The sequence below is a fragment of the Lucilia sericata genome, unplaced genomic scaffold, assembly GCF_015586225.1.
Source record: "Lucilia sericata isolate MDLA Ls3-8-SP2 unplaced genomic scaffold, ASM1558622v1 Contig001517F_arrow, whole genome shotgun sequence".
In the NCBI taxonomy this organism is placed as follows: Eukaryota; Metazoa; Arthropoda; class Insecta; order Diptera; family Calliphoridae; genus Lucilia; species Lucilia sericata.
This window is the reverse complement of record NW_023995443.1, coordinates 67775-83046: the sequence shown is the minus strand read 5'-3', so window position 1 is coordinate 83046 and position 15272 is coordinate 67775. Positions and strand designations below refer to the sequence as shown.

General features: G+C 29.9%; 2 protein-coding genes across 4 annotated transcripts; one reads left to right on the top strand and one right to left on the bottom strand.

Annotated features, from left to right (window-relative positions):
* Window positions 1-582: 582 nt before the first annotated feature.
* Window positions 583-8078, bottom strand: LOC119611729 (actin-related protein 2). Of its 2 annotated transcripts, XM_037967408.1 has the most exons (7): window positions 7723-8078; window positions 6038-6148; window positions 5834-5848; window positions 2165-2380; window positions 1889-2098; window positions 1258-1686; window positions 583-1193 (listed from the first exon to the last, which is right to left on the bottom strand). In XM_037967408.1, the coding sequence occupies exons 1-7, from the start codon at window positions 7768-7770 to the stop codon at window positions 1023-1025; spliced, it is 1200 nt and encodes a 399-aa protein (XP_037823336.1). In that variant the 5' UTR covers window positions 7771-8078; the 3' UTR covers window positions 583-1022. The 2 variants fall into 2 exon arrangements, with proteins under 2 accessions (XP_037823336.1, XP_037823337.1); XM_037967409.1 differs by lacking the exon at window positions 5834-5848 and having other exon boundaries at window positions 7723-8074.
* A 1976-nt stretch (window positions 8079-10054) lies between these two features.
* LOC119611726 (serine/threonine-protein phosphatase 2B catalytic subunit 2) lies at window positions 10055-15104 on the top strand. Of its 2 annotated transcripts, none has more exons than XM_037967404.1 (2): window positions 10055-12403; window positions 14539-15104. In XM_037967404.1, exons 1-2 carry the CDS (start codon window positions 10759-10761, stop codon window positions 14574-14576), a joined length of 1683 nt encoding a protein of 560 aa, XP_037823332.1. In that variant the 5' UTR covers window positions 10055-10758; the 3' UTR covers window positions 14577-15104. The 2 variants fall into 2 exon arrangements, with proteins under 2 accessions (XP_037823332.1, XP_037823331.1); XM_037967403.1 differs by having other exon boundaries at window positions 10055-12424.
* The last annotated feature ends 168 nt before the right edge of the window (window positions 15105-15272 follow it).

Below are 15272 nucleotides of genomic sequence, written 5' to 3'. Positions count from 1 at the left end.
TCTATCGTATAATCTCTAGTCTAGTCTATAGTCCAGTCAATAGTCAAGTCTGTAGCCTATTACAGTCTATAATAGTCTAGTCAAGTCTGTGTAGTATAAAGTCTATTCTATAGTCTAGTCTATAGTCTAGTCTATAATCTAGTCTTTAGTCTAGTCTATCGTCTAGTCCATAGTCTAGTTTATAGTCGAGTCTATAGTCTAGTCTATTGTCTAGTATATAGCCTAGTCTATAGTATAGTCTATAATCTATTCTATAGTCTAGTCTTTAGTCTAGTCTATAACCTAGTCTATTTTATATACTATACTCAATAGTCTATAGTCTAGATTTTAAACACGCAATGAACGTATGAATAAATTTTTCGAATTGTTTTATTTTATAGAATTTTAAATCTTTACAAAATCTACAACCAAAAAATTTGTTTAAATAAATATAAAACTCAAAATTTGATCTTGTTTTCTATAGAAAATAAGATATATTGTAATAATTTTGTTTTCTTTTTTATTGAAAATTAATCTTTTACTTAAAAAAAATTAATATAAAATACTAGAAAATACTTGGAAAATAAAAATTAAATAAAAAAAATTAGTTTAAAAAAATATTTATATATTAACACAAACAATAGAAGGCAGAAATTATTTGGTTACGGAAAATAAAGAAGATAAAAAACTTACATAAATGCAAATTGTTAAGGAATTAAAAAACAATTATATATTGAAGGATATACAGAGAGGAGAGGAGGGTAAAAGAAAGAAAAAACATGATTGTTTAATAGAAAAGTATAACAACGACTTAGGGGGGAATAAGAATAGAGTAAAGTAGTCTAATTATCTTTTCATTGGAAGATTTGGAAAGTTTTTTTCTTTAGCATTTAGCTTTACATTTACTTTAATGACGATGTTTGTTGTTGGTATGGTTTTATATATGTAAAAAAGAACTGGCATTAAAACATATAATTATATCTGAATGCCCGTTTAGACTTGTCAGTTTTTTTAAAGCTGTTACAAAAGAATTAAATTCTTTTTCAAGCAGTAACTTTTTGTAGTTTTTGTAATACTTTAAGACCCTGTTCTTGATACTCCTGCTTGGACATCCAAAATGCGTCACGATCTTTAGTAACTTCTGCTAAAACAGCGCCACCAATGAAAACCATATCCTTTCTTCTGGGTGGATCTTCAATGCGAATTTTGAATTTCTAGAAATAAAATGAAATTTGTTTAAAAAACTATTTAAAGAGATTCGTTATTTCACCAACTTACCGCCAATTTATCTATGTCATTTTTCAATACTCTTTCCAAATATAATTGTTTAATTTCACGTTCTAAACGTGATGGTAGACCGGGATACATAGTTGAACCACCAGACAGTACAATATGTTTATATAGTTCTGGTCTCATATCAATATCTGCCGCTTGTATAGTATTAAATACTAATTCAGCAATACCTTGACCTTCTACATTTATCAAATGCGGTTGGAAGAGTGCTTCGGGTGCTTCGAAACGTTCACCGCCCACCTTTATCACACGTCCATCGGGTAAGGTATACGATTCTACGAGTACCGTAGTCTCCAGTGCTAATCTCTGTTCCATTTCAATGTTATAGCCAATGTAGCAGAGTTTTTCCTTCATCATACGTACTGTTTCAAAATCAGCGGAATGATTAAAAGCGTAACCACGTAGTAAAAGTAACTAGAAAGGGGGAGATGAAAACATAAAGATATAATATAGTTTTTGTTAAAAGTTTGGTGAAATTGAAAATTCTATACAAAAAAATCACCAAATAACAATTTTTAATTTATTTTCTTTAAATTCGAAATTATATTCGAAAAATTTTTAATTCTGTTAAAATTAGATTCTTAAAAATTTGTTTAAACGCAAAATAATTCCTTACCTTAATTAAATAACGTGTTATATCACGACCAGCAATATCTAAACGTCTTGTTAAATGTGGCAGTGCAAATTCTTCATAGACCGGACATATGTGTGTAACACCATCACCCGAATCGATAACAACACCCGATATTAGACCTTGAGCATATAAAGTTAAAACCGCTTGTATAGCAATGTAGGTTGAATCAAATCCGTATTTCTCAAACATAACCTAAAATAAAAAAGAAACAATAAATTTTAAAATATACCTTTTAAAATATCAAAACTTTATCTATACCTCTATCATTTTCTCACGATTTTTCAAAGGATTCATTGGTGGTTCTGTGAGCAATATTTTAGTATTTGTTGGATCAATATTCATTTTCTTGGGGCCAAACGTATAATCCCATACATGACACATATCTTCCCAATTTCGTACAACACCATTTTCCATGGGATAGGATACTTCGAGTAGTGAACGTAATTGTGATGCTTCATCGCCAACCATTAAATCCTAAAATATAGTGTTAGTTAAATGTGTTAAATAAAAAAATATTTGCGGCTAGAGCAAGAGAGAGTTAGAGTTATGGTAGACGTTTTTTATGATTAAAATTAACATTTTTGTAAAGTTACTAAATAAAGCAAACACTAGAAAGTAATAATATGTCTTAAAGGAGCTAATGGTAATTAGCAGCAGCAGAAAAAGTCTATAAATTGCAGCGAAAAAAAAACAGGAATCACTACAAAAGGCCTGATCAAATAATTACTTTAACCTAAATGAATAGAAATGTTTATTTAATTTCTCCCTGTAAAAGTGATTTAGTTTTAATGAAAAACTTCTGTAATAATTTGAGATATGTACCTTTTCCTTTTTTTCACGGAATTTATTACTGACAATCACGAAATCAACTTAGAATAAACAAATGCAATCAGTTTCTAGTTCAGTTCTAGTACAGTTCTAGTTCAGTTCTAGTTCAGTTCTATTTCAGTTCTAGTTCAGTTCTAGTTCAGTTCTAGTTCAGTTCTACTTCAGTTCTAGTTCAGTTCTAGTTCAGTTCTAGTTCAGTTCTAGTTCAGTTCTAGTTCAGTTCTAGTTCAGTTCTAGTTCAGTTCTAGTTCAGTTCTAGTTCAGTTCTAGTTCAGTTCTATTTCAGTTCTAGTTCAGTTCTAGTTCAGTTCTAGTTCAGTTCTAGTTCAGTTCTAGTTCAGTTCTAGTTCAGTTCTAGTTCAGTTCTAGTTCAGTTCTAGTTCAGTTCTAGTTCAGTTCTAGTTCAGTTCTAGTTCAGTTCTAGTTCAGTTCTAGTTCAGTTCTAGTTCAGTTCTAGTTCAGTTCTAGTTCAGTTCTAGTTCAGTTCTAGTTCAGTTCTAGTTCAGTTCTAGTTCAGTTCTAGTTCAGTTCTAGTTCAGTTCTAGTTCAGTTCTAGTTCAGTTCTAGTTCAGTTCTAGTTCAGTTCTAGTTAGTTCTAGTTCAGTTCTAGTTCAGTTCTAGTTCAGTTCTAGTTCAGTTCTAGTTCAGTTCTAGTTCAGTTCTAGTTCAGTTCTAGTTCAGTTCTAGTTCAGTTCTAGTTCAGTTCTAGTTCAGTTCTAGTTCAGTTCTAGTTCAGTTCTAGGTTCAGTTCTAGTTCAGTTCTAGTTCAGTTCTAGTTCAGTTCTGTTCAGTTCTAGTTCAGTTCTAGTTCAGTTCTAGATTCAGTTCTAGTTCAGTTCTAGTTCAGTTCTAGTTCAGTTCTAGTTCAGTTCTAGTTCAGTTCTAGTTCAGTTCTAGTTCAGTTTCTAGTTCAGTGCTAGTTCAGTTCTAGTTCAGTTCTAGTTCATTTCTAGTTCAGTTCTAGTTCAGTTCTAGTTCAGTTCTAGTTCAGTTCTAGTTCAGTTCTAGTTCAGTTCTAGTTCAGTTCTAGTTCAGTTCTAGTTCATTCTAGTTCAGTTCTAGTTCAGTTCTAGTTCAGTTTCGAGTTCAGTTCTATTCAGTTCTAGTTCAGTTCTAGTTCAGTTCTAGTTCAGTTCTAGTTCAGTTCTAGTTCAGTTCTAGTTCAGTTCTAGTTCAGTTCTAGTTCAGTTCTAGTTCAGTTCTAGTTCAGTTTCAGTTCTAGTTCAGTTCTAGTTCAGTTCTAGTTCAGTTCTAGTTCAGTTCTAGTTCAGTTCTAGTTCAGTTCTAGTTCAGTTCTAGTTCAGTTCTAGTTCAGTTCTAGTAGTTCAGTTCTAGTTCAGTTACAGTTCTAGTTCAGTTCTAGTTCAGTTCTAGTTCAGTTCTAGTTCAGTTCTAGTTCAGTTCTAGTTCAGTTCTAGTTCAGTTCTAGTTCAGTTCTAGTTCAGTTCTAGTTCAGTTCTAGTTCAGTTCTAGTTCAGTTCTAGTTCAGTTCTAGTTCAGTTCTAGTTCAGTTCTAGTTCAGTTCTAGTTCAGTTCTAGTTCAGTTCTAGTTCAGTTCTAGTTCAGTTCTAGTTCAGTTCTAGTTCAGTTCTAGTTCAGTTCTAGTCAGTTCAGTTCAGTTCTAGTTCAGTTTAGTTCAGTTCTAGTTCAGTTCTAGTTCAGTTCTAGTTCAGTTCTAGTTCAGTTCTAGTTCAGTTCTAGTTCAGTTCTAGTTCAGTTCTAGTTCAGTTCTAGTTCAGTTCTAGTTCAGTTCTAGTTCAGTTCTAGTTCAGTTCTAGTTCAGTTCTAGTTCAGTTCTAGTTCAGTTCTAGTTCAGTTCTAGTTCAGTTCTAGTTCAGTTCTAGTTCAGTTCTAGTTCAGTTCTAGTTCAGTTCTAGTTCAGTTCTAGTTCAGTTCTAGTTCAGTTCTAGTTCAGTTCTAGTTCAGTTCTAGTTCAGTTCTAGTTCAGTTCTAGTTCAGTTCTAGTTCAGTTCTAGTTCAGTTCTAGTTCAGTTCTAGTTCAGTTCTAGTTCAGTTCTAGTTCAGTTCTAGTTCAGTTCTAGTTCAGTTCTAGTTCAGTTCTAGTTCAGTTCTAGTTCAGTTCTAGTTCAGTTCTAGTTCAGTTCTAGTTCAGTTCTAGTTCAGTTCTAGTTCAGTTCGTTAGTTCAGTTCTAGTTCAGTTCTTAGTTCAGTTCTAGTTCAGTTCTAGTCCCCTAGTTCAGTTCTAGTTCAGTTCTAGTTCAGTTCTAGTTCAGTTCTAGTTCAGTTTTCTTAGTTCAGTTCTAGTATCCAGTTCTCGTTTCAGTTCTAGTTCAGTTCTAGTTTCAGTTCTAGTTCAGTTCTAGTTCAGTTCTAGTTCCAGTTCTAGTTCAGTTCTAGTTCAGTTCTAGTTCAGTTCTAGTTCAAGTTCTAGTTCAGTTCTAGTTCAGTTGACTCGTTCAGTTCTAGTTCAGTTCTAGTTCAGTTCTAGATCCGTTCTAGTTCAGATAAATATATTTAGGGAAAATCATTTTGCTACAAGTGTCTCAGGAATTGTTTATTTCATCTGATCCAAATATTGATTTTAAAAGGTTGAAATATTACTTTTTTCAAGTAAAGAAGAATTAGAAAAGTTGAAAACGACTGTAATAAATAAAACTTTAAACAAATATAAATTGCTGTCTAAAGATACATTCAATGTGAGTTTAAAGAAAACTGAAATCATGACTAAAAGAAAAAGTCTCAAGTATAGTAACAAAATTATTTCTTAATTAAAGAAAAAATTTAAAGCATGCTTTAAAAAAATAAAAATTTGTTAGTAAAATTATAATAAAAAACAACAAACATTCATTCCAAAATGTTTTAATTCTGAAATTTAAACAATAATTAACATAAACGCAACGCTTTTTTGTTAAAGGCATTCTAAAAAAGGTTTTGTTAAAATAATACTTGCTTCAGCAGCAACAACAAAAAAACAGGGATAACAAATTAACTTTAAACAACGTCTAAGTTTATTTAGCTAACAAAAAATATATTGGAATGTAGTAAAACGGACAACTAGTTTTTGGTTTAAACGAACGAAAAAAAGAAACGTAACAATTTCGTAATTAATGAAAATAAATTAGGAAACTATAGACTTACATCAACGTGTAAATCCTGTAAAAATATTCAAAAAAGATATTTTTTCCAAAATAAATATTTTTTTTATTTCATTTACATATAAATAAAGAAGAACAAAAAAGAGATATATTTTTTATATATATAAATTTATAATAATTCAAAATTAACTAAACTAATTTTAATTGTTTGGTATAGGATAGTTTGATATGGATAAGAGCAACTTACCTTGACTTCAATATCGCCAATTTTATTAACAGCCCTTATGATTGGCCTGCCAACCATGGAGGGAAATATGTGGGCGGGGAAATTGCTACCGGCATAGCCACATTTAACGAACTAGAAGAGAAAACAGATAAGATTTAGATACATACATATAAGAGTAGTTTCAAGGAAAGTAGATTTTAATATAAAAATCTGAACCGAATTGTATGAATTTTAATTAGTTCTAATCAACTATAAAGTTTAAAGTAAAAACCTATTTCTGTACAATTTGCTATTTGTATGAGGCCTAGATCATATAAAGGACCAGTTTTAATCAGTAATATTTAAGGGTTTACATGACTGGGCGGTCGATCTATCGATACTTTAAAGTTAATGTAAGCTCAATATTTGTTAAATATCAGCTCCAACACACCGATACATACATGGAGTAGTGTAGGGTATAAAGTCTCTTACAAAGAATAAACAAGAAGTGAAACGCTGTCATTTTTTTACAACAATAACATTACGCTCTTCTCACAGACGAGTGCTGTGTAAATCCAACACATATGTAAAAATTGTATTCTCTCTCCAAACTTCAAAACTTTTTCGCGAAAATTTGAGGATAATAGCACTTGGAAATATTTTTTATCACTTAACATTATATTTTATAATTTTTTTGCACAATTTAAACACATTTAATAGCCCGAAAATAATATATTTTTTACAAACGAAAAAAAAAATATTTTTTGTTTTTTGACATTGAATTTTTGTTGTTTGAAATTAAAACTAAAAAAAACAATATTGTAAATTTTCGTATGGTAAACGAAAAAGATATTTCAAATAAATAATTTATTTTTTCAATATTATAGATTAAAAAACAAATAGATGTGTTTATAAAATGTTTATAGATAAAATATGTGAAAAATATCTTAAGAAACCTTTCAAAGTATAAATTGAAATGTAATAATTTTTTTTCAATATTTTTCAATACTATTTTTTGCAACTATGTTGACTTGAGAATTCTACTAATACATTCTTAGAGTTAGGTACCGGATGACAGTAGACTTAGGTACTTTTGACAACAGTTTCATTTCTTATTTATTCTTTGGTCTCTTATATTTAAAGACATTAATTTGAGGGATACCAAATCTATTAAAATTACAAATGATAGGTATTATTTTTTTATTCTTTTGCTTGTTTTTTATGCTCTAATAACGGTTCCACATTAGATAAACGATTTACTTCGGTATTGTTATTATCAATGGTATTTGTCACCGATAAAGTTTTAGTTTTTGTTATAAATATGTATTAATATAATATTCCAAATATTAAACAGTGCAGATAACAAAACAACAAATACACAATACAATGCGCTTCTACAAGGTATACTATATGTATGAGTAATCAAAGCACTGGTCTTAGCAATTGTTTGAACTTTTTGAATGGGAGGGTCTTTATTTTAAAAACATTTAAATTTTTGTAAGTAATTCCCTTTAGAAGTTTAAAAGGCTACTTTAAATGACCAGTACAATGAACTTAGTAGTCAAAAGAGAAACGACCGACCCACAATTCAAAAATGTATGTCACTGGTATTAGTTTTTGCTGCCTTTTGTAATCTCTATTTATTTTCTTTTGTGCCTACAGACCACATCAGCATTAGAACAGCAAATGTTTTAAGCTTCAAGGTAAACTGACACCCAGCTACTTACACCGGTACCATTATCGCAAACGATAACATTGCGTCCTTTGCTATCCATGGTGTTCTTCTACTTATTTTACTTTGTTTTTTCTTTTTATTCTGCTGCTGCGGCTGTTGTAAGGTGCTTGTACTTTTGCAAACAATTTTTAAGGTGTGTTCTTTTGCACGTTTTATTGTTATATTTAGTTATTTTTTACTCCTTTTACTATTAATTTATCTAGTTTAATTTTAGTTTTGTTATTTTATTATAGAAAACAGTGGAATATTTAACGAATTTTTTGCACAATAATAAAAACTATATTTTTTTAATTTTTTCTCCACTGCTGGATGACGAATATTGTCAAATCTTTGCGGGTGACAGTCAGTGTTGTTAGTTTAGAGATTTTTCTTTTCGTATTTTGCGATTTTTTGTGCAGAGTTGTCATTCATAGCCGCTTGGTTTTTTATAAATAAGACAGAGCTGTTAATAATATTAGTGTTGCATTTGGATTGTTTACATTTACATGCAAAAGATGTAAACATTTACATCCATTTTAAGGAAAACCATTAAATTTACAACAAATATTATACATTTTTTGTTGGTATTATTATAGAATTCATATAATAAATAAGTCTTTGAATAATTTAAAAAATTATTTTTTATTGGAAATCTTACATTTAAATTATTTACATTAACATGTAAATAGTTTGTAAAGAAGTAATTTACTAAAATTGTACGTTTCATTTACATGTATGTATTTATTACAAATATATATATATTTACATAAATTATAGAATTTACACAAAGTTGTTGAAAATACGTTTTTGTGTAAAAATACAACTTCTAGTGAAAATTTAAATTTTTTATGAAAAATTAAACTTTTAGTAAAAATAAATTTTTTTATGTAGAAATTATATCAAACTTTTTAATAAAAAATTTGATTTATAATGGAATCTTGAATTTTAAAAATTTAATAATTTTAAAAATTGTATAAAAAATAAGATTTTGATAGAGAAATTGATTTTTTTTAACATTTGAATATTCAGAAAAACGTAAAATTCAAAATTAATGTAGGAATTTTATTTTTAGAAAAATTTTGATTCTTTTAAGTTGGATTTTTATTTAAAGTTTGACTCTTTTCATGTAATTTATTATCTATATAGAAAATTTACTATATTCGGTCCAATTTTAAATACCCTGCACCTTTAAGCTAGATTTTTATAAAAATGTCGAATATTTATAGATGTCAAATATTTATAGATGTCAAATATTTATATTTATGGTTTCCGTAATGACATTACATGGGAGCTATGGCCAATTCTGGAACGATCTGAAAAAATTTAAATTCTCACGAAGGTTGTTTAAGTTAAAATTGATTTAACTACCTTTTTGAAATACTTATTATAACAACGTTAGAAAATCTTATAAAGGTGCTTAAATGCCACCAAATTTATTCTTGTTTCGTTTGACTTAAAAATCACTTGTGGTTTGTCTACGACACAAGCACTACGTGCATATTACATTTAAAAAACCATATACGTCTACGAGGTAATATTTGGTTAAAATAAAAAGAGATCTTCGTCTCTAATAAAATTAATTGTTCTATGTTTTATTTTTATATAAAATCTTCTAGATTTCACAAACAGTTCAAATCAATCAATATTTTTAGTATTTACACTTAAATACTTTTTCAATAAACAATTATGTTATTTCCAATAACAAAAGTAGATATATTTTATAATTTAAAAAAAAATCAAACAAATTCTACGAAAGTTACAAACTCAAAGTGTATGAAAATGGCAGAGGATCAAATGAAGAAGAATTTACAAAAATGGCGCGAAAACATACAGCTCTCGCAAATTTTCCTTCAAACTGATTTTGTTTGATGTACTATTTAAAATACATATGTTTGACGACCTAGCATATTCTGTACCTCGTTTCTGTAATTTTTTCGAATCGAGAAAAAACTTAAAATATAATAGTCTTCCAGTTTTTAACAGTGTGACTCTGATTATTTTTAAACTGTACTCATTAAAATTTAATAAGAAATTATTAAATTTCTTATATTCACCCTGACGATCATGAATTTTTCGACAGATTTTCTCGATGCGAGAATTACAGAAACGGGGCACTGGTTTGTCAAACAACAATGTACATATATTTCGTATCTCGTGTTCGTAGCAAACAATTTTTTTGTTTGAAGTGCTACCAGAGAAAAACTTGAGTAAATGTTCTTGTACACACTGTTGCCAAATTTGATGATTTATCGTCATTTTGACGATTTTTAGTGTCAAAAACAGTGTTGGCAAACGGACCGTTGCTGTCATCACTACAATTTGACGGCGGTCATAAAATTTCCTCGGCTCAGTTATCTCCACCACAATGCAACACTGAAACGAACATTACACGAAAAATAAAATTTTTGTCGATTTATTGCAAAAAATTGTATACTTTTTCCTGAAAATTATAATAAAAATATTTAATTTAAAAATAAAGTGTTACAAAGGAATTGTTAATGGAAATGTGGTGAATAACGACACGATTAGGGAACTAAATTTATAATAAACATAAACGTTGATTAGAAAAAAGTGAAAATTTTTTTCGCAAACTTGTAAAAAAAGTCTGCAAAGAGAGTGAAAAGAAGAACAAGTAAAAAAGATTTGCAGAGAACACCATTTTTCTTATTGGATTTTAATAAAAAAAATTTAAGACCAGAACAAACTTTAAGTTTGTAAATTTCGAAAGCCCAACACAATTTTCAACTAAGAATATATTTGGAAAGATTTCTTTTAAAAGTGTAGTTCGAGATAAGAAAATAATAAATATTTATTAAACATTGAATACACATAGCTATTGTTAAAAAAAAGCATAAAAGAAAGAAAAGTGAGGAGAGAGAGTGATAGAAAAAAGCGAAGAAGCATAAAATTGAAAAAGGAAAGAAAGGTGGAGTTAATAGGAGAATTTAACGACGAAAAGAAAAAATAAGGAGGTGTAGTTAAAGTTGTTGAATTTTTGTGCTTGTTGTGAAAGGGGTTAAACAGAAAAAGGATCAAAAAATCCTAAAACATGTCTTCGAATAGTCAAGCAACAGCCGCTACCGGCAATCAACAATCAACTGCTGCCTCTGGTGCCGCCTCGGGTACACCCTCTGGATCCGCCGAACAACAGCCATCGTCGGCTGGTAGCCAATCTAATCAGGACAGTCCAACTCGCAGTAGCCTAAGACCTGCAATAAATACTACGGATCGTGTTGTAGACAGTGTGCCATTTCCTCCTAGCCATAAGCTCACTATGTCTGAAGTATTTCAGGACCCCCGATCGGGAAAACCCAATCATGAATTACTCAAACAACACTTTATTCTTGAAGGTCGCATAGAAGAACCGCCCGCCCTGCGCATTATTCAAGAAGGCGCCGCCTTATTGCGCCAGGAAAAGACCATGATTGACATAGAGGCGCCTGTTACAGTGTGTGGCGATATTCATGGCCAGTTCTATGATCTGATGAAACTATTCGAAGTCGGTGGCTCGCCAGCCACTACTAAATACCTCTTCTTGGGTGACTATGTTGATCGAGGCTATTTTAGTATCGAGTGCGTACTTTATTTGTGGTCATTAAAGATTACTTATCCCAACACACTATTTCTATTGCGTGGCAATCACGAGTGTCGTCATTTAACCGAATACTTTACATTTAAGCAGGAGTGTAAGATTAAGTACTCGGAGCGTGTGTACGATGCCTGTATGGAGGCCTTTGATTGTTTGCCATTGGCGGCCCTAATGAACCAACAATTCCTGTGTGTTCATGGAGGTCTTTCGCCAGAGATACACGAATTGGATGATATTAGACGACTGGATCGTTTTAAAGAACCCCCAGCTTTTGGACCCATGTGCGATTTGCTATGGTCCGATCCGTTGGAAGATTTTGGCAATGAAAAGAATTCAGATTTCTATACGCACAATTCGGTACGCGGTTGTTCGTATTTCTACAGCTATGCGGCCTGTTGTGACTTCCTGCAAAATAACAATCTACTTTCGATAATACGCGCCCATGAGGCACAGGATGCTGGCTATCGTATGTATCGTAAAAGTCAAACCACCGGTTTCCCCTCGCTAATAACCATATTCTCGGCACCAAATTACCTGGATGTCTATAACAATAAAGCGGCCGTTCTAAAATATGAAAATAATGTCATGAACATTCGCCAGTTTAATTGTTCGCCCCATCCCTATTGGCTTCCCAATTTCATGGACGTATTCACCTGGTCCTTGCCTTTTGTGGGCGAAAAGGTTACCGAAATGCTAGTCAATGTTCTCAATATCTGCTCCGACGATGAACTGATGACCGAAGAAAGCGAAGAACCTCTTTCCGACGACGAGGCAGCACTGCGAAAAGAAGTTATACGCAACAAAATTCGAGCAATTGGCAAAATGGCACGTGTCTTCTCTGTCTTGCGAGAGGAGTCAGAGTCCGTGTTGCAACTTAAGGGTCTTACTCCCACTGGGGCCTTGCCCTTGGGTGCTCTATCGGGTGGCAAACAGTCATTGAAAAATGCCATGCAAGGTTTTTCACCCAATCATAAAATCACCTCGTTTGCCGAAGCCAAGGGTCTCGATGCTGTCAACGAACGTATGCCACCAAGACGCGATCAGCCACCTACGCCTACCAGTGAAGAGCACCATCAAAATCCAGCCGCTGGACGAGATATTGGAGGTAATGGAAGCACAGCATCAGGTAGTACTAATAATGTCACTCATAGTGGGTAAATTAATAGGCCATTAAGCAATATACAACAGACATACTAAATGTAAACACAAAAATTAAGAAATTTATAAAAAAAGAAAGAAAAAAATCAGCAACATCATCATAACACCACTGGCAGGTGAAGAAACTTTTGATGCAAAACAAGAAAACAAAATATATATTAATAACATAATTATTCATATAAATTAAAGAAAAAACATTCATACATTCACTCCTTCCTTCTACAAAGAAACAAACAAAGAACACATTTAACTTGTACTCTACTATTCTCCTACACTTATATACTCTTTTTATATATTTTTTAAATTTATAATTTTATCAAGCGAAAACCCCCCATTTCTGAATTGTTTAATTTGTTTATAATTATTATATTGTGATTATTATCAGAACAAAAACTAAGTAATTATTTAAAAGGTGTCAACTTTTTGGTTTTCAACTGTTTCAAAATGATATTAATTTCTATACAAGAAAATAATTTAATTCGAAAGGTATTAAATGGTTTAAGGAGAAGAGATATTGATTTCTGGTCATTGGGGTTTTATTTAACAGTTTAAAGTTATTTTTTCAAATATTTTTTTACAATTATTTTAATTTTAAGTTTTATCTGCTTCCAAAAAGTTGACTATTTTTTTTTAAGTATATATTGAAATTATTCTAAACTTTATTGGCATTCCAAAACAAAAGGTATTCTAACAAAAAATGTGTTACAGTGAGAATTCGTTTGAGTCCAAGTATGAATTAGATTAAACAATTTGTTTACCTTAAACGACTGGTCATTTTAATGCATTAATCAGTTATTGAATCATATCAGTAGCTTTTTTAAAATAATCATTTAAAAGCTTTACAATATAAAAAAGAATTTTGTTTTACAGAAACTGAGAGAGAAAAATGTACAAAACGCACAATTTTCCAATAAATTTTGTAGATAAAATTGTCATGATCAGAGAATACTCCATAATATGTGAAAAGCATCCCAAAGTAAATGTGTGAGTCTATTTCAGTATGAGAGTCGATTAAGTTATGTTTATCTAAATAATTTTTTTGAAAACCCTAGATATTTTTGGGATAAAAATTTTCAATAATTCTTTCAAACATGCTTTCGAGAAGATTTCTCAAAATCAGTCCATTAAAAACGGAGATATGAGCAAAAATCCGAAGCAACTCATGAAAATATTGTCAAAAATGAGAATTGTTGTCATTACTATAGAATTGGCTAGACTATAGGCTAGTCTATAGACTATACTATAGCATGGGTTTTAGACTAGACTATAGACTAGACTATAGACTAGACTATAGATTAGACTATAGAATAGACTATAGACTAGACTATAGACTAGACTACAGACTAGACTATAGACTAGACTATAGACTAGACTATAGACTAGACTATAGACTAGACTATAGACTAGACTATAGACTAGACTATAGACTAGACTATAGACTAGACTATAGACTAGACTAGACTAGACTATAGACTAGACTATAGACTAGACTATAGACTAGACTATAGACTAGACTGTAGACTACTATAGACTAGACTATAGACTAGACTATAGACTAGACTATAGACTAGACTATAGACTAGACTATAGACTAGACTATAGACTAGACTATAGACTAGACTATAGACTAGACTACAGACTAGACTATAGACTAGACTAAAAACTAGACTAGACTATAGTTTAGATTGTAGACTAGACTATAGACAAGACCAAAGACTAGACTATAGACTAAATTATAGAATTGGCTATACTATCCTATAGACTAGTCTATGGACTAAACTATTATGAACTATGAACTATATATACATAGAACAAGATTATAACGTAACATTGAAGCTGTGTGTTGTTAAAGTTAAAAGTTTTAAATTTGCATAAAGCTAAGTTGTGTTAAAAAATCTGAAACTAAAAATTTTTAAAAATTCAAATTTAATATTTTTGACAAATCAAGCTTATTTTTAATCTAATTTAAAAAATAATTTCTATGTATTAAAGCGTTTCTCACTGTAACATACTTTCTTACAACAGTGATTCTTTTTATATTTTATTTTAAACAAAATTTTTATTTTTAATTTTATCTAACAGGGGTTTCTTACATCTACAACAGACAAACAAAGAAATAAATAAAAACAAACAAACAACTACTAAATAATAATTGTTTTTATTTTATATTCTGTTTTCCTACAACCTAAAATAATTAATTTTTCGTTCTAAACGAATCTATCATGCATTTGCTTTACTCTCAAATTGTTTAACAATTCTTTATAAAAAAAAATATATTATTATTATGTATAATGGTTATAAATTATTATTATTATTATTGAATTATGTGTATGAAAATTTAATATTATTATGGATTTATTATTAAATTTATATATAAACAAAAAAAGAAATAAAAAAATATATATAAATATATAAATGTATGTATATGTTGTCTGAACTATCTATTTGTATCCACATATATTAGTAAATAAAATGAATGGATATTGATGGATATATAGTTACATATATACTACATTAACATATAAAGTGTAATTTGGTAGTTTATTGTGTTCCTTATTAACTTACAGCAAAAAAAAGAAGAAAAAAAAACATAAAAATCTAAAAAAAACTTAATTATTAAAAACGTAAACTATTAATTTCTACTATTGTATAGTGTATATATTTATTTAAGTTATTAATTATATATTGTATAATGTTATATTTTTTTAAATTTTTTTCTTAAAAAAAGAGTTTTTTATTTCAAATTTTTTTTATAACAAAAAGTGAAAGAAAACTAAACAAAAAATTTATTGAGCATTTATTAAATTAAAAGAAAA